We start from the raw sequence: 27,602 nt of genomic DNA, 5'->3' as shown, positions 1-27,602 counted from the left end.
ATCTCTTATTAGCAATTAAAACATCGAAATGTATGCGTATCTTGTTTAGTATTGTCATAAAGTGTGATCTATTATTGACGCGAATAAAATTTCTTGTTTTTCATGTAATATGTATTTATAATTCCTCCTATTCTTGAATATTTAATAGTTTCATTCAAGTTTTAAAAGATTCGACTCTAAGAATGTTTAAATACAGATAAAATATCACACACATACGACTTCGAAGCACATTGAACTCCAAGACTCCTAATTAACCGAGTCTTATTAGTATAATTGTTGCGTGGGCAGCGTATGCGTTCTTTAGAATGATGCAACCCTCGAAGCAGTGTCTTTCTCTCAGGATCTTTCAATTTACCTGTTTTTAACGTCTCGGTAATTATAGTACGTTTATATAAAATACTCTCTTTGAGAAAAAAAGAAATATAACACATTTTCAATATGCAAAAGTATAATCGTATACAATATCGAAACCTGCGGCTGACATATCTGATTCAACGGCAGGATATCGAACGGCTCGATAGAATATCAGATATCCCAGAAATGCGAAACGCACGTTCTTTCTTCGCTTCGATACGTACGCAAAGAATTCATTTGACGTAAATTGAAAAATATTATCGAACTTTGTACGAAGCACAGCAATCAGCGAATACGTAGACTTTGCTCTTGTATTGAGCACGCTATGCGTTTCAGAAGTATGACAATAATTCAATCTAAAGAATTGCTTTGTTAGGAAAACCGTCACGTTCATCAAGAAACTTACGAAGGCACCGCACGCATGAGATAAAGATCTAGACATATTTCCTAAAGTCATTTAACATTTCTTCCTCTATATATTTTTTTAAACTATAATTTGAAAATCAAAACGCGAAAATTTTATCACGAATTATTAAAATACTCGTAAAAGCAAAGACAAAAGAAAACACGTCCAAAATTTATGGCAAGCAGAAAACCGGTAATTTGTTTCGTCAAAGCTACGCGGAAAATTCTACCCATGTTAAACGACTCCAATTAAAGCGCGAGATAGAAAGAAAACGAAGAATAATGGAGAGGAAAGAGAGAAAGAGAGAAACAGAAGAAGAAAAGTAGACGAATGTACATCGACTATTTATTTTCACGTTGCAAGAATCATGTTTATTCGATGTGTTTGATCATCTCTCAATAGATTGCAAGAAAATAAAAATTATATATATTGGTAAATTTAAATTTTTATTTTAAAATATATTTAAATTAAAAACTCTCTTATATTAAAATATTATCATATACAATTTTATTTTTATTATAATTTTCTATATGTGAAACAACACGTTCATATTATTTATTAGATTATAAGTTTCTGGCTTTCCATTTTCTGCATTAATTTATTTTCAACGTATATATGTTTCGCAATCACGCGCGACACTCTCTACGACACTAAAATCGATACCAAGTTGTCAATAAAACTCGATCGCAACCAACGAAAATGACTACACATAGTTCTATCACGGGAATTCGCGTTTACTTGAATCGCAAATAAGGCAAACAACGCGGCAATGCCCACTGGCAATTTTGTTGCTCGCGGAAGAGAACCTGTCCTACCAACTTTGTATCCTTTATATCGTTCCCTTGGTAATAGTTGCAACATGACACTCTGTTAATAACGACAATTTTATACGAGCGGTAAATATGACGCGAACGTTAATTTCTTTCTGTGAGAAAAATACATTCTGTCGACATCACACTGTGACTATGACTAAGGACTACATATCTGCTATCATTAGATTGAAGTAATTTCAAAAACAAGCAAACTAGAGTCATTTACTTTGTAAGAGGAAATTACGGACAACATGATTTAATTTTAAATTGAAATTTTATGGCGATCTTCCTCTCAATTTACATAAATAATCCCTCGAAAACATTTAGTATAATTTATATTGCATTTTAGTTAAGTATATATTTTGTCATATTACGTCAAAATTTATTTCTATAGTATATGAGATTTGAGTCATATGAGATTTGAGAGTACAAATCTATTCGATTAGATTAAATTATTATACAAATAAATATGAATGTATGACAAAATACTTATTATATAGAGAGAATATATAAGAAAAAAATATAACCTTTTCAACAAGAATTTTTTAATGAAATTAATTCTGTAATTGTAAACTTTAAAATCTGTAAAATAGAATCTAAGAAATAAGTTTGAACTCAATATTTCTTACTCATTAGATTACATATAATATTACTTACTAGATGATTATTGAGAAAATACTTCTGACGAGTATATGTCTGACGTAATCGATGAATCAACTATAGTCAATGAGTCGTAGCATAACATTGTTGAATCAATTCCGAGTCTTTCATCATGCATAAAATGATTCATTAATTAATGCAGTACATTACAATTTTCTACACTTTAACATTCTCAAAAAATAACAACGTTTACAAAGGATTTTTGCATTTGCATAAATCAAAGATTAAATTATCACATCTGACTTTTCTTAGTATAATTGTAAACAGAGAAAGATTATTATTTTAATTTTTTGCGCATACCGAATATTTAATTATATTTTCTTTTGGTAAGGATAATTTAATTTCGTACTTTTTCACAAATTTTTTCAAGAAGACCGACTTCGAATAAAATAATGTTAAATTTGACAATCTTTTTATTATCGATAATATCTACTATTGTACACAAACATATAAATGTTACAAGAAGAATATTTAATCTAAACTCCAAAAAAACTCGGCTCAACGGAAATGAAAAGTTCCAGTAAATAATTTAAACGCTAATTACTAATATACTGTAATCTAGTTGCCAGACGTAAAGTGGTGGTGTCACCGTGTGAATAGGATCTAATATCCAAACTTTTTGCCACGCCTAAAGAACGCTTTCTATAATCGCCGACGCACTAGTACTAAAATTAACTCTTTCAATCGTGTGAACGACTTAACATTCATCTTATCCGCATCAAGACACAAAGCGGCTCACGCACGCACGCACGCACGCACCTATGTATGCACGCACGAGCGGCGCCGTTGAAACTTTACAAAGGGAAGAGTAGGAACTCGTCTTAACTCGACTATAGAGAATCATAAATTAGAAATGGCGTGATGGCGTCCAGTAAAATTTGCTACATTGACCGATCCTACCGCACCGCTCCGCGCACTTCAATTTCACTTCGTATTCGCTTTGATCACATTCACACGTCCTGAATCGTGGCCTATTGTTATTATGGGAGAACGTTTCGGCTTCTCGAATACACGCGTCTTGTGTTGTAAACGGTTGGATGAATCTTAATCGCTATTAATATGTTGCAAACGTCTGAGATTTGACACAACGAAAGTTGTAAATCTTATATTTCCAGAAAACTAGTTTCTGCTAAAAGTACGTAATAGCACGGTAAAAAGTTGAGATTTACAATATTTTTGAAAATATTTATGAAGCAAAAATAAATAAAAAATAATTAAAAAATATAGTGATTTCTTTAAATTTTGCTAAATAAATGAAGAATTTTTTAATTACGTTATTAATTTTTTAAATATATATTTTCTAACTCGTAAATTGGCGTAAAAATAAAAAGAAAAAAAGAATATTATCGAGCAAATTCTGTCTGTTTCATAATAAGAGACTTGTCAAAGAAAAAGGAACGACTAACGATTAGGGAAAGGAAAAAAAACATCTGCTCGATACAGGAATAGCTACGAATATATCGATCTCTTCGATTTAGGTAATTCGATATGACGAGAATTGGATGGAAAAATACAGCCGTAGTACTTGTACTGCGAGTAGATGATCGACACCGAATGTTGTCGAAAATAGCCGCAAAGTTGTTCACCTCTCGCCACTTTGCCAAACGCCCTCGCAAATGTTTAAGTGTATATAATCACTCAATTTACGATAGAAAATTCCGCAACACACAATTACATATCACGCTACTTTACAGATATATTATAAAAAACGTAAATTTTGAAAAAATTAAAAGCAACAGAAAGACAGAATATTAAAAAAAAAATCTAATATTCATAAAATGAATAAATTTGCGAATAAATGTACTAGCTTTAAATCATACATAATGAATCGTGAAAAACAATTAGAAAAGAGAGTTTGTCGCGCGTAAAAAATAAAAATCTAATCGCGGACTATTGGTATCGTCGCTCGCAATTTATATCGTCATAAACATCCAGGTTTTATATCGTGAACTGGCCGCGCCGTCGTAAATTTCGTAACGCGAGTGCAATAGCTCATTTATCGCGTACTACGTTAACACATCGCGAAAAAGGTGAGACGACAGGCTTTCGTAACGCCAAGCGCACTCACCGACGACGGCACGTGGGAACCGCGCGCGTCTCTCGACACGAAAAGAGGAGCTAATTATATGGCGAGTTAAGCGAGGAAAGAGGAGAGGAAGGTAACCGAGAGACGAGAGTGGACGAGAGAGAAGCTCGCGAAGAAGGTGAAAGATGATAAATCGAAAGGCGGGCGCCGCTGTCGCGTCGTTTTCGCGCTCGACGCCAAATCGATGAGCTCATCGACGCGGAGACTGACAGGGAGCCTCTCCCATTGATACACGCCGCGTTTCATAAGCGCGATGTGTGTTGTTCTACGTAGAAATGTGCGTTCGCTCCGATCAGCAGCAGCCTTGACATTCCGCGGTAAATACGTGGCTGCTGCCGAGCGACGGGCTTAAAGCTCTTCTTTCAATGAGCAAATCATATGACGGCGGTGGCAAAGGCGGCTTGTCAAGTCTCGAGCTGTAACGAGTTTGACCTCGAGCGAAATTAAGGGCAGGTCGAGAGGTGAACTGCTGCGACCAAAAATTCGTGAACAACTTCATTGACATCTATCTGTCACGCAGTAATTCCTATTAGTGTAGTACATAAGTCTTATAATGTTTATCTCGTACGATTAACGTCAAGTTTCTTCGTCACGTTTATTTCTCATGTATTTTTCAACTCATTGTGTATTTATGGCAATTTCTCTCTTCGTCGATTTATTCTTGTTAACAAACGAGAACAACTCTCCGTCAACTATTTCGTTTTTGGTTTCCATCTGAGAAAAGATATTCCTCTGTGTCTCGATACGTGAATCGAATAGGACATTTACCAGCCCGTACATCATGAAATATATATATCGCGCAAACTTCGCAGCTACTTTTCTCAACATGTCCAACGCCAGACGACTTTCAATCTCGACCGCAAACTTTTCTCCGTACTTTGTACTCTTTTCTAGATAAGATGTTATTTGTACTGTACAGTTATACGCCCGCGGCAACTTTCTTGACGTGTCAGTCTGAGACTTGTGTTAAAATACAGACGAGCGATCGTAACATAATATACAGAACGGCCCCGAAAGTTGTGGTTGCCGCGATATTTTGTTATTCTTTTAGTAATCCAAGATAGGAGACTAATTTATTCTCAAATAAAATGATTTTTATATTGATTATTAATTATTTATAAATAGCAGCTCGATCAAAAGTTACGTATTAAGTGGACATTAATTTGAATACTTCTGATTCATAATTATTGACACATTAAAAAAGGCCGCAAACGTAACTTGAAACAGACACGATTGCTGTCTCGCTCAGACGACGAGTTTCTCGCTGTGGAAAAGCTCGGTATATACGCGCGAAATTAGACGATGAATCTTCTATGAGTCATGTTTTGTTCTTGCTTCTAGCGTAGCATCGAGATAAGCCAGCGCCAGCGTTACGCAAAGAAATATTCATATACATTTCGTACAATTCGGAGAAAAAAATATGTGTAATTGAATAATTAATTAACGAACACGTCTGACTTTTAAACGATCTTGAATTGACGATAATGTAAATTTCCCTATCGTAACGATATAGCAAAAATATTTTTATTTATTTTACACATTTTAATTTTGCAGTAAAAATCTTTTCAATATTAATGTTATTAGAAAATATATGATATTATTTTAAGAAATATTTTTTATATAATTTTTACTTTTGATATTCATATGATCCTTTTATATAAATTTGTTTTTAACTTTTATCATGAAGAAGATGCATATTATTAATTAAAATTTATTAAAAATGAGTGACGTTAATAAAAATCAATCAACTAAATGAAAATTGTTTATTTTTTCAAGAGTAAAGTTTTAATAAAATAGATTAAGAGATATTTTACAACAGCTGAAAGTAGATAAGAAACAAAAGAACTCTCACACACATTTCTGTGAAATAATTAACATTTTACCTGGTACATATAGTTATGGATTAAACGAGGAAATTCCTCTCTTGCTTTTACCTTTACTCGAGGGAAATTATGTCGAAGACGTAAGAAAAAAGCTCATATTTTTATGCCGTGTCGAATTTACGTTATTTACACGAGTCTTATTACCAAGTAATCCCGTGGAATATGCCTGATAGAGTTAAATAAAGAATTGTTATTTAAATGAGCAAACATCAACTTGGGAGCAATAAATCTCGCGTGGATGTAGATATAAAACAGAATATACCTAATTACACGATAAACAAATTGAATAAATCGATCAGTAACGATAAAAAGGAAAACGAGAGTATTTAAAAAGAGGCAATTATATTATTTTAGTTATCTTCATAATATATGTCGACGTGTGTGCAATTTATAATATAAATATGAGTACGTAAAATTTACATAAATATATTTGTTTTGATTATTGACAATTAAATAAAACCTAATAAAACTAGAAGTATATATTTCAAACTAGAAATATATATTTCGAAAAATCAACTTTAGAGAAGGATTGAGAGAGAGTTTAAATCGCATGAGAAGTGCAACAGCCTCGCGTGCTTAAATAAGGATTAATGGAGATTTAGAGTTGCCTTCTCGATCCTTAAGACACATCGCAGACGTCGGATTGACGAACTCGGGCCTCTTGTCAACGTCGGAGAGCCCTTCGTCACCAAAGTTCCGTTGTTCTTATCCAAGTCGGTCGGCCAGTCGTCGACCGACCGACCAAGAGCGGCTCTCTACTCAATGAATGATTTCCGCGCGACGTTGCCACATTACGTCTGCATTCTGCACCCATTACTGCATCAACCATGCTTTTTCTCCCGTTTGCTCGAGCATAGACGATCACACGCGTTGCGTAACGCATCTGGCGTATTTATTGTTTCGTAGGCTGTTAATGAAGCGGTTTCGTGATGGCGGTGAACTAAATACTCTGGTTTCGCCAATGTCGAAATTCCCTCTATTAATTGCGTTTGCCGCACGATTCGTTCTCTCGTTATTCGTTTAGATTCTAACATCGATTAATTGTACAGAAAAAAATGTAGTTTGTTGTTGAAAAATAACATTCAACTATTATAATTGAGATGACGTCCACGCTTTCTGCATGTAATACTTAAGTAGAGTTTATTCTGTGACGTGTGTTCTCGGATAATAAAACTGTAGACGAAACTAATATTTCGAAGTGGATTCTCTGCGCAGTTATAATCGTGTATTGAGAATGATTGATCATCACAAACGCGAACATGTGATTCAGCTGCAACGCAATATAAGCGGTACCTCGTAGAGAAAATTCTCAACGGAAAAGCAAAAAAAGATAAAAATCTTAGGCACGTACCTATCGTACGAGAAAAATCCGCGCGCTATTAAAATCCAATCGAGAAAAAACAACGAAATAAAATCTAGAATAAAATCTTGAAGAGCTCTTGCGGAAGAGATTCTAGTTATAATTGAGATTTGAATTGGCATATTATTTTAATCAGAATTATTTTATTCTCCTACTCTTTTATTCTTGTCTTTTATCATTGTCTTTTTTATGTAAAATTGCACACGGGAAAAGAATGTAATTAAAATGTTATTATATCATTTCGGTCAGCTTCCGTTTATTAAATACGATTATGCAAGCTCCTATTGCGATTAAATAATCGTAACCCAATCACGATTAATCACATACTGATATGAAAATCAGGAAACTTTATCTTCGTTTAATTATCGATTCATTATCTCAGCTAATGGATAGAGTAAATATTAATCTCGAAATATATATATACATATGTGTGTGTGTATAACTACGCAATAATATTTGGTCTGATAGTTCCGGTCGGAAGAGATTACATGTCTTTGCATGTCTTATCGTCTGTAGCAATATATACGCGTAAAAGATTCCTACGAATTGAGATATTGAAAGAGTTGAGATGGAGATTTATTGTCGTTAACTTTCTGCGTGACATAAACGTAAAAGTGGCGAACAATTACATCGTATAAATAATAACGAAAATATTAGTGGTTGTTTTTAAAAAATGATGCTTTTTAGTACATGTATGTAGTAACATTTTATATCGCAATAAAAAAAAAACGCGTCGCATTTACCGTCCATAAAACTATGTATCATCTCCATATTTAGTTATCCATTCTCCCGTGCTATCTATCTTCCCTTACTATATACGCAATTTTCCGTGTTTCCCAAAGAGCTACGTTTAAAACGTAACTTCCAGAGATAATAAAGGGCCGTGTAATAATCTCGCGCACACGAGGAAGAGGAGAGAGACGGGAAAAGCAGGACTACCGGCGCCATGGCGTACCGCCTCCCTTTGTCCCTTTCTTCGCACAACGACCGACGACCTCGCGCGATAGACAAGAGACCAGGTAGCCTCGACGAGAGAGGAAGGCGCGGAAAATTCCCCAAGTATACGGGATGTGAAAGAAAAAAATATCTCGAGACGAGTGACGCCATCGTCTCGCCAGCAATATCGATCTCGTCGCTCGGGACACCGGGTATACGGTGGTCGACGCACCGCTCGCACGCACGCAGTCCACGCACGCGGGGTTTGTTTACAAGTCGTGCCTCTTTCGCGTTTGCTACCGGAGTTCCTTGACTCGGAATCCGAGTGAGACGGCGATGCGATTCTTTACCTCGCACGTACGCACGTCGCGCGTGTTTCCATCCTCGTCCCTCCCTTCGCCCGTCCTTGCCGCCCCCGCCGTCCCCCTCTATCCCCCGTCCTTTCTAACTTACCTGTCGACATCGCCCTTCGCCGTGTCGATTATCTCGATTCACCGCTGCTGCCTTGCTAATCGCGTCGACCGAGAGGCGGTGTTCGTCAATTCTCAACCGCTCGTAAATCACGCAACCGTCAACGATGGAAACGAATCGCCGGCAATTATCGTTCGAATAATCGAAACACGGTGAAAGTCAAGCCACACGGTTCGTCGTCGCTTATTAACTAATTCTTTCCACGTCACAAATCCAACTCTCTCCTTTTCTACACGGGATTTGCATATATGAGGCAATATTTACGCCGTTCAACTCGTTAGTTTATTTAAATGCAGTTGGCGAACCGAAGCGATGAAGTGCACGCTCGTGTAAGAATCAATCGAATAACGCGAAGCGATGAAGTTTACTTTCAAGTTCACTAGCAGTGAGTACTTTGTTTTTGCGAGTCTCGTGTCTCTATTCAGAAAATTTCATTCCAATTCAAGAATAATTATAATTTATAAAAAATATACATGTGTAATATGTATAATAAATGTGTACTGAGAAAAGTTGAAATTTTTTGATCGTAAATCTTGAAATTTGTTAGAGAAAAAATTGTTTTATGTATTATGATGAAACATTTGAATATGTATATATAATTTTGGGACAATCTATCGTTATGGTGAAACATGTTTATTCAAAACGCAATAATATTTAAATATATCGAAATCATGTATATTCGTTAAAAGATAAACACGATGCAGTAAAAAGCTTACCGCGCTTACGCGATAATTATTTCCAATATCATCGGGAGTAGACGGAATAAAACATGACAGACATGACATTGTCGTAGATAAATGAGAGAGAGAAAGAGAGACAACATTCACGCTCTATATAATAGAATACTATAGAATCGGATCGACCGAGAAGAATGCCTCGTCCGATTGTCTGTTCAATCCATCCCAGGTAGATGTACGAAGTAACCAAAATCCAATAAAGAGAAATACTCTCGTATCATCGTACTAATAATCTCTTATATCGCAACATCTTTTACCATGATTTGCATCAACGCAAACGCGAAAATCACTATTGAATATTGTTCATTATTTATTTCAATGTTTAAAAAAATCTTAATAATAATTGCAAAAAAAGATTATATCATAATAAAATTTTCCAAGATTACGAATCTTTCAAAAGTTTAACAAATTTGATTAAATCTCAATCATGTGTGTATAATTTTTTTTTCTCCTATATGTCAATACACTCACGTGCACAGTTTTCAGTACAGATGGTCGCGCGATTTTTCACACATTTACTTATAATCGACTTACCTATCACCGTATTCGCTGCTACTTCCTTGGCGGCGGCCGCGGCTGCCGCTGGCCCATGCGCCAGGAAGTCGCTGAGAGACAAGGACGACGCGATGATCTGCCGCTTCTCCTCGAAGTTGAGGTAATCCAGACTATTGCTGCGCTGCGGCGCCGTCACGATCGTCACCGTTTTCGTCGAATGATGATGATGGTGATGGTGATGGTGATGCTGCTGCTGCTGCTGATGGTCCACGCTCTTATCGTTGCCGCCATTGTCGGCACCCGGACTGGTGGGTACCAGATAGACGCCACTCACGCGTATCGACATCGCGGCGCTCGGAGCCCGATCCTTGCAGCGACCCCGTCTCTTTCGGCGCCACGGCCTAAGGATCGCTACGAGAGCCGGCAACGGAGCTACCGGGTGGGCACGGTCCCTGTCGACACGGCGCGCATCCCGGTGAGTACCTCGAGGGTTCGGCGGCGGCAGCGACTCGCGTCGTCCTTCGACACTTCTCGTTCGCGGCTCCACGGCTCGACGGTGAGATTCGCGCGCAGCTTCCACGTGCTCGAGGGCGCGATCCCGCAACGACGAGACGATCGTCTCGAGACCTCAAGATCACGCACAACGGCCGTTTTCGGCGAGCTCTCGTGGGAATTTTCGATCGGCCCGTGGAAGAGCGCGCATCTGATCCAAGAGGCGTTCTTACTTCGAGAGGTGCGTTTTCAGGATTTATCACACTTGTAATGGAACGTGATCTCGAACGGCGGATGTTACATCGAGCGAGTGGTTATCGCTCTATCGTTGACGTCGGACCAATTATCTCGCAGAGGGAAATTCCTTTTCGGTGCGGAAGTGACTTGGTTGTTCTATTCGAGATGATGGCACTGAGCACTTTAGCGGAAACCAAGTTGACGAAAAATTATCGTCTGTGCCGGGTTTCAGAGGAGTCACTAGCTATTACAATGGAATTCCGCGCGATTGGCACACACTATGGAAAATTACTCGCACTCGGAGGAGAACCGCGAGAGCGACTGGCGGACGTTGATGACTGGAGGAGAGTCGCGTCCCTGCGCATCAGCGAATGAGGAAAAGTTAACTACTAGAGCCACTGCCCGACCGTCATGAATGGCACGCATTGTCCGCTCGCGAGCCCGACGATTATACAACGAATATACGGCGGACTAAACGATTTTCTCTCAAATATGTATCGGAAAAAAATACGTGAATATGACCTGATTTATGTGAAACACGATATCATCGCGTTAAATTTTGGTAAAAAATATATTTTTTCAATTATAAATTTTGGTACAAATATATTAATCCCTTAATTTTCGAGGGTAACTGTTAATAAAATATAATAAATATATCATCGGCGTGTGTGAGAGAGATTAATAAATTCTAGATGAGCTTATCATTAAAATTGAAATCAAAATTGAATCTTGCTCCGGAATTTTTTTCCGGAGACGCAGATGAAGGTGAAGGTGAAGGAAAATTTTTCACGTAATTCGACACGAATGTGAATAAATTTTCTGAGGTATTCGAAGATTGATAGGATCGCGCTGCTTTCATGCCAAAGGATATCGAAGCTGCTGCTTTCCGCGCGATATGAAACGCCGGCCATCGATATTTAATTACTTCGGCGCGATTTACGGTCAGATTTATGAACGATAAAATTATTTCGAAGGATAAACCGATTGGACGCGTTAATGAAAACGCGATAAAATAGAATAATGACTTTATTCGACGCATGTATAAGAATAAAAATCGATTTATTTTTAGCAATATCACTGTTTACTTTAACGTAATATATGCGATTCTCTTGCACGATTATGCGCGGAATGTTCCATTTATATTGTATTATTTTCAACCGAAATGAATTCAAATAGAACTTAATATTACACAATACGTCGCATTGTATAACGTTTCGTAAATACTGTTGTTATTCCATGGATTGTGTTTACGCGGACAATTCTATGTCTGTCACATTTAACTAATAATTAACCACGCCCCGATACTAATTTAAAACAATGCTCCGATAAAAATAAATCACTTCGATAAACAAAATTTAACTTCCTCGTAGATAGACTTATCGCGTCTCGTGATATATTTCCTCCGATATTTAACAGATAATTAACTCTGTTACTTAAACACTAACGAGCGATCGTGGAAATAACCACCGTTAGAAACACTCACTTTCGTACACGAGGCACGTTTCGTAACGATCGTCACTCGGTCGAGTCACATTTTTTCCACAACAATTTTGAAGGAGATACGCATTCTCATTTTTCAATCGTGAGATAAATAAACACAATACATCGACATACGTCGGAATTGGACGTAAAAGAATGCTACGCGAGGCCCATTCACGAGTCGAACGACCTTCAAGGACAAATCGGCGATACTAGGGCGTGCGATCTCTGTCTCCGTTATATGTACGCGGAAAAATTTTCTTTCCTCTCGCGCTCTCACACACGCATAACGGACATGAGGAACGCGACCACGTCGACGCGAAATCTGCGCGATCACGTATAAATATTGTACGTATGCGATATGTACGTACTCTGGTAATCGTCGACGACGACGACGACGATGATGTCGAGGACGAGGACGAGGACGACTCGGGCAGTGGAGGGCTCGTTTTCTCGGCAGGATTCGGGAAGAAGCGTCGAGACGCAGTTGGGCCCGACGTTATATCACAGAGAGCACACAGGCGTCGGCTCACCTCCGCTGCTTCCACGGGACACCTGTCCGCGACAGGAGTGCAGGTGAGAGGAGAGCGAGACGGCAGATAAGAGGACGCAACGATCGTAAACACACGGGAGCGGCGCGTAGTACTCGGATTTCGGAGCGCGACTAAGGGTAAGGTAAGGGTAAGGGTAAGGGTAGGGGTAGGGTAAGGTAAGGTAAGGTAAGGTAATCGCGGGAAGAGAGTAACACGGAGGAATTGAGAGAGAGGATCGCGGGCAGGGAAAGAAAGACGTTGAGAGACGGAGAGATGGCGACCGAGGGTGACGAGAGAGATTCCAGCGATTCGATGACGACGACGTCGACGACGTCGGGATACGCGACGCACTGTCACGAACACTGCCACATGTACGAATACGTGCGTACGACACAAACTCACTGAATGCCGCCGCCGTTGATGCCTCTTCCTCCTGTTGGCGCGACAGCGAGAGCGAGAGAGAAAGACGGATAGTTCGGCGGTAGAGGAACGCGACGGATGAGACGGCCGTCGCGGGCGTCGGGCGGGACGGATTCGCGAACGGAATTAATTGCGATGGCGCGCGGACGTCCGACGTGCGAAAACAAGCGGTCGCAGCGATGGAAAACGACGGGTAACGGCGACGACGACCGCGCCACGAAACACACACCGAGCGAGGCTCGCGAGTACTGAGAGCGGCCATGCGACCGCGGCGCCATCTCGCGCCTACGGGACGGCGGTAGCCGTATGCCCCGTTCGTCGTAACTCTCTCTCTCTCTCGTCCAATTAACGTCTCTCGTTCGCGTTGCCGGCTTGTCCTCCGAGCGCTTCCTCGCATTAAACACGAGGACATTGACGATTATAACCGTGTGAAAAACTTTCTCGTTAAATCAGGGCGATTCGCGTTGCAATTCGAATTGTGCAAAATGTAGACGCGTCATAAAAAGACTGAGGAATTATAACTGTGCACGTGAGGGAGATGACAAGTTATTCTTTCTGTTTTTAATGTTAAATAGATTTGAAACATATATTTTTAATGTAAATGTATTTTTTTATAAAATTTGAATTATCTTAGACTTGTGTTTATCTTTTGCTATACTCCTAATTTCCTATTTCATATCAGAAATATTTTATCTGAGTATCGGTAGTTTGTTAAGACATTACAACTGATGATTACTTATCTTAAGTAGAATGTAGCTGTTTGGAATACTGATGTATTGACGCATATAAATATGTCTTCAAAATTCCATATTTTACTTTTCAGACACATTGTTATTTTTAAATTTGAAATTAATTTAAAGATCACAAGAGAGCGATTTATTCTCTATAGCACATTATAAATCAATATATGAACACACCTTCTATAATTGTATAATTTAAAAATGTCAAATGCTCTTTTGCCTGCCTGTAATCTCAATCATTGAATCATATTTGCAGTTACAAGCTATTACGACTGACAAGCGAAAGTTGCTATCCGTACCAGATGATTATCAATTCCGCGCGTTTTATGAGCTTAAATGAGCACACAGTGTATATGCGTAAGTCATGTGTAAGTCTAGGAATCGAGATGACAATCGTGGGCGTGGCAAATACGAGGCAATGAATTGGTGAAACTGGAAAGGATGATGCGAACAGTGCGTCAACAGTAATTTAAATGGACAAATACGCCGATACGACGATTGGACTGCCATAATGGTTACAGCTATTTTTTACAAAGTGATAATTTTGAACACATATATTATATAACTTACGATTAGACCGAGTTATGATGACCAACTAAATCGGATGAACCATATAAAGGGTCTCTTTCTCTCTCTAATCTATTTTGAGATACATACCTGAAACAGAAATAAAATTTAAAGTTAATAACTGAAATTCTTCCCTTAAATCAAATGTTGAAATATTAATTCACGATATAAATATAAAGGCCTCTTACATAAATTAAATGCATTCTTGAAAATTCTTAATGCATTGTTATAATGAATAATAATAAATTGAATTCCTTCGACAAAAAATTATATGTCTGAATAATTCAAAATTGAATTTTTTAGCATTAAATTTGAAAGAATAGACAAAACTCGCTGTTGTAAAAACTATTGTCAATGAACAATAAATTGAGACTGCTGTACACACGTTGCACTTTTTTTACGACTGCGCGGCTGTTGACAAGTCAAGCACACTTATTTCGTGTATGGTTATAAATCGTACACAGAGCAGGCTAACAATAAATTTTATTTTTGCAGGCTATAGAGTCACGTTGCGAGAATCCAGACAGATCTTTGATTGAAGACGGTGGGCGGACGCGCGAATATTCGAATTGGAAAACGGCGGATATAGTGTGACCACGTGGTATTTCCGAGACGTCTAGACTCGCTAATTTAAACCGACTCGCGAATATCCACCCCAGCTCCTTTCGGCCCAGTCTGGCCGCTGTCACAACTAAGGCTGTGAGAAATATTTCGCATGCGGAGAACGGAATGAGAGTATCGATCTTGAAGGTCGCTCCATTAGAAAGTATCCGCGCTACATGCGGATGCACGTCAGTAATCGATAGCAGGAGATACAGCCTTTGAGTAACTTGCATCGATTCAATCTATGTATCTCTAAAGATCGTGAATTTTATTATATTATTGATCTTTTTTAAATATGCAAAACATTGTACAACACTTGTGTATTATACAACACTTGAACTATTCCAAGAAATCATATGAGTGTCTTGCTATTAAATCAAATTACCTCTTAATAGGACACAGCTCTCTTTAATTAATGCGCAACATGGATTACGCGTTCATATAAATAATTACTAGGTAAAAGTTCGCAGATTTACATGTAAGTGTGATATCATACTCGTTCTTCTCGCTTCATCTCGCATCCGCGATGCGTCTTACATAACTGCGAGATATCATAAACCTTGTACACATTTAATCTATGCATATTGCTAACGGTATATAAAAGACTAGCTTATTTAGAAATTAGTAGTTATTATACTCATTACAAGGATTGTGCAAAGAACATAATGTATGCACGGCGGATGTTCTGCTGAGACATTAATGCAGACATTAATTTCTTTTCTCTTATGCAACTTTACGTATCACGCATCTCTCTTTCAAATTTCACTATCATATTGTATATTATTATTTTCAAATAAATGATATAGCTAGAAAAATAATAGATTATAAACATGATGACATATTCGGCTATGCTATCAAGTCTCTTTTCTTCTTAATATCTCATTTCGGAAACATGTATGCATATGTGTGTAAATTCTTCAGTTGAACACTTGCAAAAAATTTATCGATTTATTTATTATGTATCAATAGGTCAATACTGCGACGCAAAATGTTGCATTGTATCGCAGTTCAGCGGTCAAAGAACTCTCGGTCTCTCTCGCCGGCGCGATGGCAAAGGTCCGCTTGCAAAGTTGGCGAGCTATAAACTGTCCCCTGACCCGTCTCATCGATCGCTATAAATTAAGGTCAATCTACATATTTCTAAAAAATAACAATCTGTCGGTGAACGACTTTATTACGTTCGGCACTTAAAAAGTACTCCGTCGGATTCAGAAAGATCTTTTGTAAAGATCCTTTATGCACATAATGATTCGCTTATTTCGCGAGAAATGAAAATCTTGAACACTAAAAAATGAGTTCACTCACTTATTATATTTAGTACAATGTAACATAATCTTTTACTTATAATTGATATCTGATTTTAAGAAAATATAAAATAATGAAAAAATTTATGCAATAACTAATTATTTTTACAAAATTTCATTTTAAAAATTAAGCGGAGACGCTTTTGAAAAGTGTAATTTAAATTTATTTTTTCACAAAACTCTATAAAACTAAAAGCTAAAATAAATGAGTAATTTTAATTATATGATATATATCTTTATATATATCTTTTTAATTATATGATCCTATCTTTCCTATCCATATCTTTAATTATTTGTTTATCAAACAAGAAATTAAACGATTTATAAGAATTAATCCTCATAATTGCCTGCACGCGATTCAATACAAAGTTCCGAGGATTCCTCTCAAGCACAGAAGCCGCCATTCGAACCTATTTCAATTGCAATAAAGAATGACTCTCAGCTGACCCGAATTATAAGACAATTTAGCATTAAATGGCTGAGACGTATAATTAAAGTGACAGTGCATCAACGACAACCACAGGCGTCTCGAGCAGCTGGCGGACGAGCATTTACTCGGTCCGACGCGTACTTTCGCGCACTCCTATACTAAATACAGCTACTTACGAGACACGAGCAGTTGCGCGAATTATACGCCAGACAAAAATATCGTTCATAAAAGCGAGAGAAGTCCTTTCCTGAAATCGCGCACGGAGAACAGCCACTTTGGACGGTGCAATTTACCGCTTGCACAACACGTAGGTTGTACTCCATTACTGCAGATTTCGCCGCAATGTAATTTCTTTTCGACGATATTAAGGACAATATTGGTAAATTTTAGCAACATAATACTAAAATCATTAAAGTTATATAAGCTATAAAAACCTACATTTACGCTTTATAAAAGCTATAAAAACTTACATTTACGCTTTATAAAATTTGAAATTATGTATAAGATCAGAAGCCACTATGTGAATTTTAATTCCACAAAAAGCACAAATATTTCATCTTTTTTTTAAAAAATCAATATATAAAATTTAAGTTGAGTACAACCTTAGATTAAACAATATAAACAAAAATTTATTTATATTATAATAGAAATTTCATGTTTAGAACGATACATTAAAATGACTATTTCTTTTTAGAATATTCTTGCGTCAGAGAACTAGTGAGATTCATTGCAAATATTAATCAAAATATAAAAGAAAAAAATGTTGGCACACTAAGTCTCTTTGCACGATGAATTGCATCGAGGTGGAGGATGCCACTTTTTTCTCTACCTTCAAGGGTGAACCACATCTTCTCATAAGGGAAGAAGACGTAGCATGATAAGCCTCAAAGGAGATATACGATGGAAAGAGACCGGTGCACGAGTGGCGACCACCCATCCTTCTGTTAAGTACTGAACCGAGCATGCTTTACCGGTGAATAACGCCGAGAATACACCAACTAGACGCGCTACGTATCTACGACACGTGTAAGGATACTTGCCAACTACTTATAACAATCCCAAAATTACAATAATTAATGAGAACAAGTTAATGATTAAAAAAAGTTAAAATATATATCCTTATTAAAATGATAACTTATCACAATTTATTGGAAAACACATTTATAATAATAATTACAATGTATTCTTTCAAGATTTTTTTAATTCAAACATTTAATTAAATACGGTAGAAAAATGATTATTATAAAATATTAAAAATATGATGAGATAAAAAACAAGAGTTTATAAAAATGCATAGACCGATGCAAATTTAAAGCAACATGAAAAGTCTCGTGCGTGATATTTAAGATAACCAAGTTTGTCGCACGGCTATCAAGTTGTTAGCTAACCGTCTGGATAAGATGTTGTTTGGGGCGATAATGACAGGAAATTAATGGCAGGGGAGGGTGGGAACGACAGGCGAAGTATAAGAGATTGCTTTCCTTATTACCGTGTAGATTCAGCCTGCCTTCCTCTATTAGTAGTTGCGATTTCGGCGGAAATTATTGCGTAAAGCAAAATTATCGGGTCTTTTAAATCGTGAAGGTTTCCATTCGTTATTAACGTTGCATCTTCTGTCACATGTAAAACCTCTCTTTGCAAATTGATAAAAATTTTTATTTAATAAACAATAGAACATATATAGAATATTCGTGGTTACGTTATACGATCGAATGGGCAACAAATCGTTGTATATTTTTGCAGCCGAGATATTTGCACACGACAGTAATTGATGGACTGCAATGTGTCGCATTTATCACGGTCTAGCTGCATTTTATTCGCAGCGACTAGTCTGCCAATTCGGTACACGAGAGATTATCGCGAGTAATCATACATCGTAATCGATATTCTTGGTTAAAAATTGCAAATGATAAAAACCGTATTGGTCCAATTTCTTTATTACCCAAGCAAGCTCAACATTCACTCTTTTTTCCTCGTATATATTCAACTATTTCAATTTTTCAATGATATATCAATCTTAATTAAAGTTTCATTGAATCTCGATACAACTATTGATTTCATGGTAGTTTTAAATACATTCTTCGTTTTTTCTCTCTCTCATATTGCATTGCACATTAATATTTTCTATACAATTTTCGAAGATATTATTAATTTTTATACACATACTCATATATATATAAATTGTTACTTGTTTAGTAATTATTTTTAAAAAATTGTATTTTTATGATGTGTATATATGCAACATCTATTTCAAATATATTTTTTTTCGCAGTATCAAAAATAAAATCTGATTTCTTACGTCAAATCTATAATTGGAACAAACATATGTATTTGTTGAAATTAATTTTGGCAGTTTTCGTTTACAGAAAGAAATTAAATTAAATATTTTATTTTATCGTCCAATGTTGTCGAGACATAGCACGTCGCTCGAATTGTGGTCATGTATCAGCAGGCGTCCCTCGCGTTTATGACTCGCACGTGGAACAACGTCAATGCAGTAAAATTAATAGCACCCTCCATAATAATACGCTTGATTTATCCTGCGCTCGTTTTATCGGCCTGTTACGGGGACGGATCAGTTTTTTCAACATATCCGCTGCAAATATTGAGCTTCGAATCAACCATGCTTGAAAATGAGTGGACTGTATGTGAAAGAGAAACAACGCGTATATTTTTAAATCGAACAGGCATTTACTTCGCGCGAGAACACCATCCCCTCAACATTCCCTTCCTGATTTATTCGCGACGCGCAATCAGCGTTGCAATGTTTTTGTGGTTGTTGTAGGAATCATTATTCCACGAAGGATTACAAAAAAGAGAGGAAGGAAAATACACACAATTAAGAAACAACTAAATATAGAAATAAAAAGAGAGAATATCCAAGTGTTTTAAATGCTTCGGGTTTGTTTAGATACTTCGACTTTGCACCTATATTTTCAATTAAAAAGCGAATTAAACGATAGTTCAATATAACGAGTGAGCTAGCTTTTGTTGCCCGTTTTCGTAACTATTATCGTCCGATCCAGGTGATTAAATTTCCTTAAAGACCATGTGGAAAATCAGGATATCAACTTTACTAGCTTTTCTAGTCTTAACATAGAACCTCGCCGGAGGACAATCGCGAGGAAATTCTTCGCATGACGTTCTTGTCATCTGGGAATTCCACGAGTTTCATCAAGATGGTTTACGAAGCACAGTGCTACAAAATCAGGATGGGGGTTTGCGGTAATTTGCATCAGATTCTCGAACTGAATATAGTCGAAATAGTCGAATAAGATAAGATTGCGAAGCTCTTTCAAATGACAGTAAAGAATATTTTTGTCATTATCTTATCTAAATTATGAGTCCGTGTTACATATAAAGAATACATTCAGATAAAAACGTAACTAAATATAAAAATATTTCCTTCCATAAACTGCCTTTTAAATATAACATAATATACATATGTGTAAACAAAATCACATATGTATATGTATGTTTATAGAAAATATATTAAAGTATGTATAGCGCACATGCAGGAAAATAATTTTTAATAAATTTTTACCGATCGACGGAATGCAGTTTCAGATTTAATCCGATTTTGTGTAGCAGAGATCAATGAAGATTAAATAAATTAATCTATCTCTCTTCTCTTTCTTCATTGCTATTCCTCCGTGCAATAAAACGACGTGAAGAATACGACGCTAATTTGTACGAGTTGCTCGATGTACAAATAAAAAATTACACGCTTTTTTTGCCGATTTATCTAAACGCTTCCCTCAGCGTTTTCTTCGATCTGCCGCGCATTCTTCGACAAATTGCTCAGTTATTATTGGAACGCCGTTACATACCGGTTTCAATACGTCGAATCAAGAAGAGAAATAATCGCAGAACACGCTGCGCTTTATATGAGTCATATATTAACGCTAGCCGCAACGCTTGAGGAAAGAAGCGAATTGTCACTTTGCTCTCGGCTTAAACTTTGAATTCTTCAATTTCTCTAAAATGTAATTTCTGATGCTGTTTTTATTTTATCACAACTAATTAACAACTAATTAACAACTACTAATTTCATTTAAAATAATGGCAATAAGAAATTAGATTTTTCCACTTTTTATAACGAATTAGTTCTGTTGTAGATTTTTATACTTTCCACGATATAAAGTGTTTTTAATGCATGAAAATAAAATAACAAATCTCTTTCTTTCTCTCACAATAGAAAAAGTATGTCTCGATATTCATTATCTAATGACATTTTAAATATTGTAAAATTTTGCTACGGTTTTTAAGTTGCATTTTCTGAATTAGGTAAAAAGATGTCTCTTAAGGAAGACACTGTCAACGGCCATGGATAAGTGTGAGATAGAATTATAAGGAGAAAGAGTCAACGTTTCGACGGTTTTTGCAGCGTAAATATAAGGTAGAATTTCGAGGGAAACGCCGCGGACTCCTGAGAGCACTTCGCATCAATGTACAATGTTGAATTCTACAAATAACCGCAGCGAATGCAACGAGATTTTCCTGCAAAATGTGCCGTAAAGGACGGACGGATGTGTTCGAGAAGGTGGCACGTGCGCGATATTGATTTTTCGGTCGATGAGATTCATCCTCCTTTTTTCCCTTCTATCTTTTTTTTCTGCTTAGGTTCCCGGGCTTTTAAGATCGAGTCGCGTCGCGTGCGTGTTTGCCTTCCTGCATCGAAGAAATTTTCCAACGGATGCAGAAGATCTTGCATCGGAGAATTGAGAAGTGACGCGGAGCACAAACTTTTCGCGGATCCGTAGAGTTTCGCAATCATATGCAACGATTCGCTTCTCGAAGTCGGTGAGATGAGTACAAGTTGCTGTACCAGATACATTTCCAGATTTTACGTGATGTTTGTACATGATCTTCGCTGCCACCATGGAAATTATACTGCACACACACGTTACCGTACAATCAAACATGAATCCACTTATTTTAAAATTAATAAAAAAAAAAAGATTTGATACTCGAATTCTTGAGAGAAGAATCTTATTCGTATCTCAACAAAATCTCTGCAGATTATCACTTGTTTGTTTGTATTTTCAGTAAAGATGGAAAAATGCAAATAATGCAAGCAAAAAACCGTAATAAAAAAGGAATAGAAAAATATTTATAAATTATTTATATATCAATTTGCATGCGTACATAATATCTTAATTCGAATGCAAAGATAAGATCTAATAATCTATGGATTCCGTGAAAGTAATAAAACTTATAAAAAATATAATAAAGAAATATAACTTATAAATTTATATAAATTTACTTTTAAATCCAATTTCACTTAAAAAGTTAAATTACTTACTCCAATTATAAAATTAATTGTAACTCATTTAAATTCTTAATTACTCTACATTTTGATTGGAATTATAATTAAATTAAATTTTTTAATTAATATCTACTAATATAATTATTCAACAATACATAAGATCATAAAGTATTAAATTAAGTATTTTCACTCGTAAATTATCAATTTAACAAAACAAGTTCCTTTAAATATTAAATACAATATTTTCGACGGCGGAAAGCATAACGGAACAATCGGACTTTTTAGCAATCGTAGGAGCGATCGTATTTTCGTTTTCAGATATCACTGTAGAAGTAGCGTCGTAGTTTCCGGTTGTCGATCGGAAAACTGCAGCGACTTTTGCAAGATGAGCAATCGCGGAACGGATAATATCCTTTCTCCGTAGATTATTAACAAGGGTCACGTTGTCGCTAACGCCGGGGATAGGAGATCAAGAGGTGGTCTCTCTCTCTCTCTGCAGCGCGACGCAGGAGATGATGCATCCGCTTGCGCGGAAACTATTTCGCGAACACCCATCTCGTGTCTGAATCAATGGCGCGTCTCGCCTCGCCTCCAGCTGTATCCACGTCTACGGACAACCGCAGGTTTTAGCGAAAATATGCTTACGGAAGAATAAAGTGTACTGCATTTCACGTGCGTTACGAACAGCTCGTCGCTTTCTGCATTTTTCCGGGATAAATTTCTGCAATAAATGCGAAACTGGCGCGCAGAGAAAATGTGTCGGAGTGACAGGAATTATCCTCGCCGTCAGACGCATTCTTCTCTGTCGACATAACCAACGCGTTCAACGTTTATATTGCAGAGAATATTTCAGAAAAGTTATGTATTTTCTTTAAATCGAAGATATTACCAGAAAAGCTAAGAAAAAACGCACTTGTTTTTCATAATATTCAAAATTAATATAAGAGAATATTTATATATGTCTTTCTCTCTCTCTCTTTCTTATTCTCCCTCGATAATTAAAGAATTTTAAGAGAAAATAAAAGATCAAAGATACAAATTAATAAACTTTTTCAAATAAATTTAAATAACTTTTATTTTAATGAAAATACATGTATATTAAATTGTGCTATCAAAATTAGAAAAATAAAAGCTACTAAAAGAGGCTTTAAATTAAATTAATGGTAATACTCTGAATATTGATTTTTCCCTCTAAATTTGGAACGACATCCTGTTATTTCTGTCTCGAGACCGGTGCAACCGTAACAAATTTCTGCGACACTGACTCATTAAAGGCGATTATATAGAATCGCGGGACACCTAATCTGCTGCACGCGAAACTGCTCTTCATTAAAATCGATCGTTGTATCGCAACTCGAGTGCCACAAGAGCATTATCGTTCACGGTATATTACTGTGATTATCAAAGCTAGTTCTGTATTGCTATGCCTTTGGCAGAACCGTAGCGTGGACGAGTTGCTCGCAGACAAAGCGACTACATACGAAACACGAATCTATAGAGAATAATTACATATAACTTACATCTGAGAGGATTTTTTATTATTTTTTTTTGCAAATTTACATCTTCTCAGATAATTCAAAAAGTTGTGTAATTTAATTATAGTCAAATCGAGAATTTTTTAGAATTTTTTTAATTGCAAGTATGACGAATATAATTACAATTAATCGTATATGATTACTTTTCAAATACAAAACATTTGTCATATTTTCTATCGTTATCCTTCCGCGAATAATCATTCAATTACATATAAATTCATATAAATTCAAATTATATATAATGAGAACGGCAATGAGAATAAAAATGACTAGTCTCTATTGCAAAATTGCAATCGGAGGTATAAATTTAATTTTCATCAAAATGAAACATTTCTTTAAAAACAAAATACAAACTATCAATATCTGACATACACTATTCGTACAATTAATTACGCTTTTATACTTATAATTCATTATAATAATCGCCTATATTTATATTTTAAATCATTGAGCTATGCGAAATCTCTTAATGTAATTGTATAATATTTTTACAGAGCATTTGTCTCTGATATCAATGAAATGAATTACCTCATTTGACGGTGAAAATTCAATTAGATTATAATTGTATTCGACGGATATATCGATCGCAGAATAGCGGGGGAGAAATTCGCTCAAATAGTCAAACTAAGTGGAAGTAACGTTATTTCCCATTTACTATCGCTTGAAAAAGTGCGGTAAGAGCGGGGTGTCACCAAAGAAGAAATGCATTTGCATTCGCCGAACAAAGCAAACTTCATTGTTAACATGTAATGGAGTGAAACAGATATGAAACGTCACAGTGTCGCCCATGTATGATAATCTAGAATTTCCATTTTGATGCCGAGTACGTTCAGCAATTTCTACTAACAAGAGACGTCACTCCTCGAATTTATCTTTCACATTCATTATCCTTACGAAAGCATATCTTCACGCACTGATTACGCGACATGATATTTCGGTTCCCATCGCTTTGTTTCTCACTCTACATAGCAATGATTGCGACAATGATTAAACGAGCAAAATATATATAATTATACACGAGCTCTTTTATAAACTCATTAGATTAAATTTAAATTAATTTATATAAGAAGCGAAAAATATGTGTAATGGCTATTTTTCTTAATAATAAATCCTCCGTTTATTAGAAATTTAATCATATTGTCATTTCTTATAGGTTATAAAATTTTTTATGGTGGAGAACTTTACAAGTATACGGTAGCAAAGCTATATCTGGCTGAAAGCGCATGAAGTTGTTATTGAAATAGTTTCGCGAACAATATATTACAGCTTATAGCGAAATAATTCTCCTTTCCCTCAATGGCGCAAATATCCTTTCTCTAAGACTCTAAGTCTAAGCAAAGGGAGTTTTCGAGATGTATCATAACAAGCATTACACAATGAAACTTTGTAAGGGGAATTACCTTATCAAAGGCTGTCTTGATGAGACGAATTATCGTGCATTATCGAAAAGTCAAAATTACGCAGATATTTGCGAAGATATTTTTATGGAAATGTGCGTCATTGATTTATTTTATGAGCGAAAATAGAGTTCTTTTTCGACGTATCTACTTTATTAGTCGCGCAATACAAGCTTGAAAAAGCGTAGAAAGATGCTCTTCACTGCCGTTATTTTTTCACGACCGTCGTATTTCGCGACAATTTTTATCGCACCTTCATCACGTTCTCTCGTATCGAAAGAAACTTTCCTTTTTTTTCTCGCGCGCGAAATTACTTTTTCACGATTGTCGTTTTCGCGATCGACGACTGGCCAGTTTCCGCAAAGTCTGTTTACCAATTTCCGCGCGTGCTTTGCGCGAGTTTACGATGTATTACCGTCACTATATCGAGAGTGCTCGAAGCCATCGAGAAAATCGATGAACGGTGCGACGAGTTGGGTGGCGTGAGCTGTCTTGCGAGAAAAAGCGAGACAAAGCCGATCGACCCCCCCCCATCAATGATGATGGCGGTAGCGTTGGTGGTGGCTCATCGAGTTTTTCGACGTCGCGTTCCGGCAGTATTTCTTGCCTTATTCAATAACTGTGCGCTCTCTCTGGACGCGATATCATACTTTTCTTCTGACAGCTTTCATCCACAAATGCTTCTTATCCGATCGTGTCAACGAAACTTTCGTGATCAGCGGAAAATAGAAAAATATAAAAATCAAGTAAAAAAGAGACAGTAAGGAAAAGTAAGTAAATAGTTTATTTTCCTTAGCATCTCATCTACTTTTCGCGACAAACCTCAATTTGCTGATAGAAGGCAATGAAAAGACACGGGAATATTACAGCATCTTTACAACTATTTGTTACATGGTGACGTGAAAATGTGAAGTAAGCATGTGAATGAGAGCGCGACGTCTGTTTCAGAGACGCTTTCATAATGCATAATGGCACATTCCGGGCAAAACAGTATTGCTAAAAATTCTGATAAATAGTGACAACCATTCAATAAATGTATCTATATGAAATCGGGATTATGGGAAAAACTATGCTTGAGTAGTAAAATATAGTAAGTAAATTTCATACTTTTTTTGGAATTATATAAAGTTCGCTGAGAGTATAAAAATCGAGATAATCACATGTGTGTGCGCGATATAAATAATATTTCAATATCATTTATGTTTATATTATTTTTTAATAAATAGAGAATACGGTTATACTTTTTGTATAGTTAACAATGTAGAAAGCAATGCAGAAGGCAATAGAAAAAATACGTTATATTTCCGAAAGAAACTGCATTCTTGAAATTCCTATCACGGGCGAAATCTCACATGGATCACCGAGAAGCCGAGAAGGCAAAGATCCATCGGAGTGTGTCGCAGCATCCGTATCTAAATCCGCGCAGGAAACTCTCGAGAGTAGCACTTTAAACGACAAACATCGTCTCGGTTTTCGTCGAGTGCTCGTCTTCGCTGCTCGTATCTAACTCTATATGCGCGCATTTCTCTGTTGCATACGTTTCACGTTTGCGATAGCGAAGCTGAGTTAGGTGTAGAAAGGACGAAAGGTATTTTACAACGAAACCGTAGGATCGTTCAGGGTAGCGAGAATGGAAGACTCTCGAAACGTCAGGTACGAAGGGTGAGAAAAGAATGATTTTCCATGGGGTATAACAACAGTTACATAACAATGAGATGTTGCGATGTCAGCGACTCTCCTGAAGACGCTCTCGAACATGAAGCGCTCTTCTCAAGCTTTCTGTAACATCAGAACGCGTCGAAGACACAGCGCGGAAAATTATCTGAAGAAATAAAAATATCTCATCGAAAAGTAACAATCATACATCGTGATCAGGAATACTTGAAATTATTTATTACAATACAGAGTAAATTTCTATTGTTGCGCGAAATAATATTCTGTCAATCAGTAATCATTTTACAATTATGTGAAAGAGAAAAATTGGATATATTAATTTTTTGAAAAATATCAAATATTTTAATTATATATATATTTTTAAGCTGTTATCTTACACATATTTTATATTATTTTAAATTATATATTTTCAAATACATTTATGTAATATGAACTTACAAACTTTGAATATATTTTCCAATCAATTGATCGACAGGGATTTTCTATTTCGAGCAGAAGTAAATAAATGTAACTAAAATCGCAGTGCCTTTTTTTAGAACGATAAAATTTTATTACAACAAATTCGATTGTTTGAGGTTTAAATCGAGTTTAAGTTAAAATTTTGTTGAATCGGATTATCAGATAGCCATTAGAAATAAAACTTTATTACGTTGAAAATTTCATACTATTCTATTTATTAATTCTATTTAATAATGTTGAAACGGAATTTTATGATACATTTC

At 36.3% G+C, this 27,602-nt stretch overlaps 1 protein-coding gene and 1 long non-coding RNA gene across 12 annotated transcripts in view; one reads left to right on the top strand and one right to left on the bottom strand.

Moving 5' to 3' along the window:
- Positions 1-27,602, bottom strand: part of LOC145972895 (phosphatase and actin regulator 2-like) — a 208,198-nt gene that overhangs the window by 163,499 nt on the left and 17,097 nt on the right. For 3 of the 11 annotated variants that reach the window (XM_083101928.1, XM_083101932.1, XM_083101935.1), the window contains exons 1-2: positions 12,780-13,612; positions 10,240-11,286 (exon numbers count right to left, since the gene is read on the bottom strand). The exons of 2 other annotated variants lie outside the window; for them this stretch is intronic. In XM_083101928.1, coding sequence (XP_082958054.1) covers positions 10,240-10,546 — 307 coding nt within the window. In that variant the 5' untranslated portion in view covers positions 10,547-11,286; positions 12,780-13,612. 6 more of the 11 variants (XM_083101933.1, XM_083101937.1, XM_083101940.1 and 3 more) reach the window with 4 other exon arrangements.
- On the top strand, positions 11,580-15,626 carry LOC145972898 (uncharacterized). Its single transcript, XR_014439308.1, has 2 exons — positions 11,580-14,615; positions 15,164-15,626. It is a non-coding gene; the product is annotated as an uncharacterized LOC145972898 (long non-coding RNA).

This window comes from Camponotus vicinus, unplaced genomic scaffold, assembly GCF_025532165.1.
Source record: "Camponotus vicinus isolate PSW18456_S1 unplaced genomic scaffold, iyCamVici1.0 SCAF_6, whole genome shotgun sequence".
NCBI classification, from domain to species: Eukaryota; Metazoa; Arthropoda; class Insecta; order Hymenoptera; family Formicidae; genus Camponotus; species Camponotus vicinus.
This window is presented reverse-complemented; position numbering and strand designations above follow the sequence as displayed.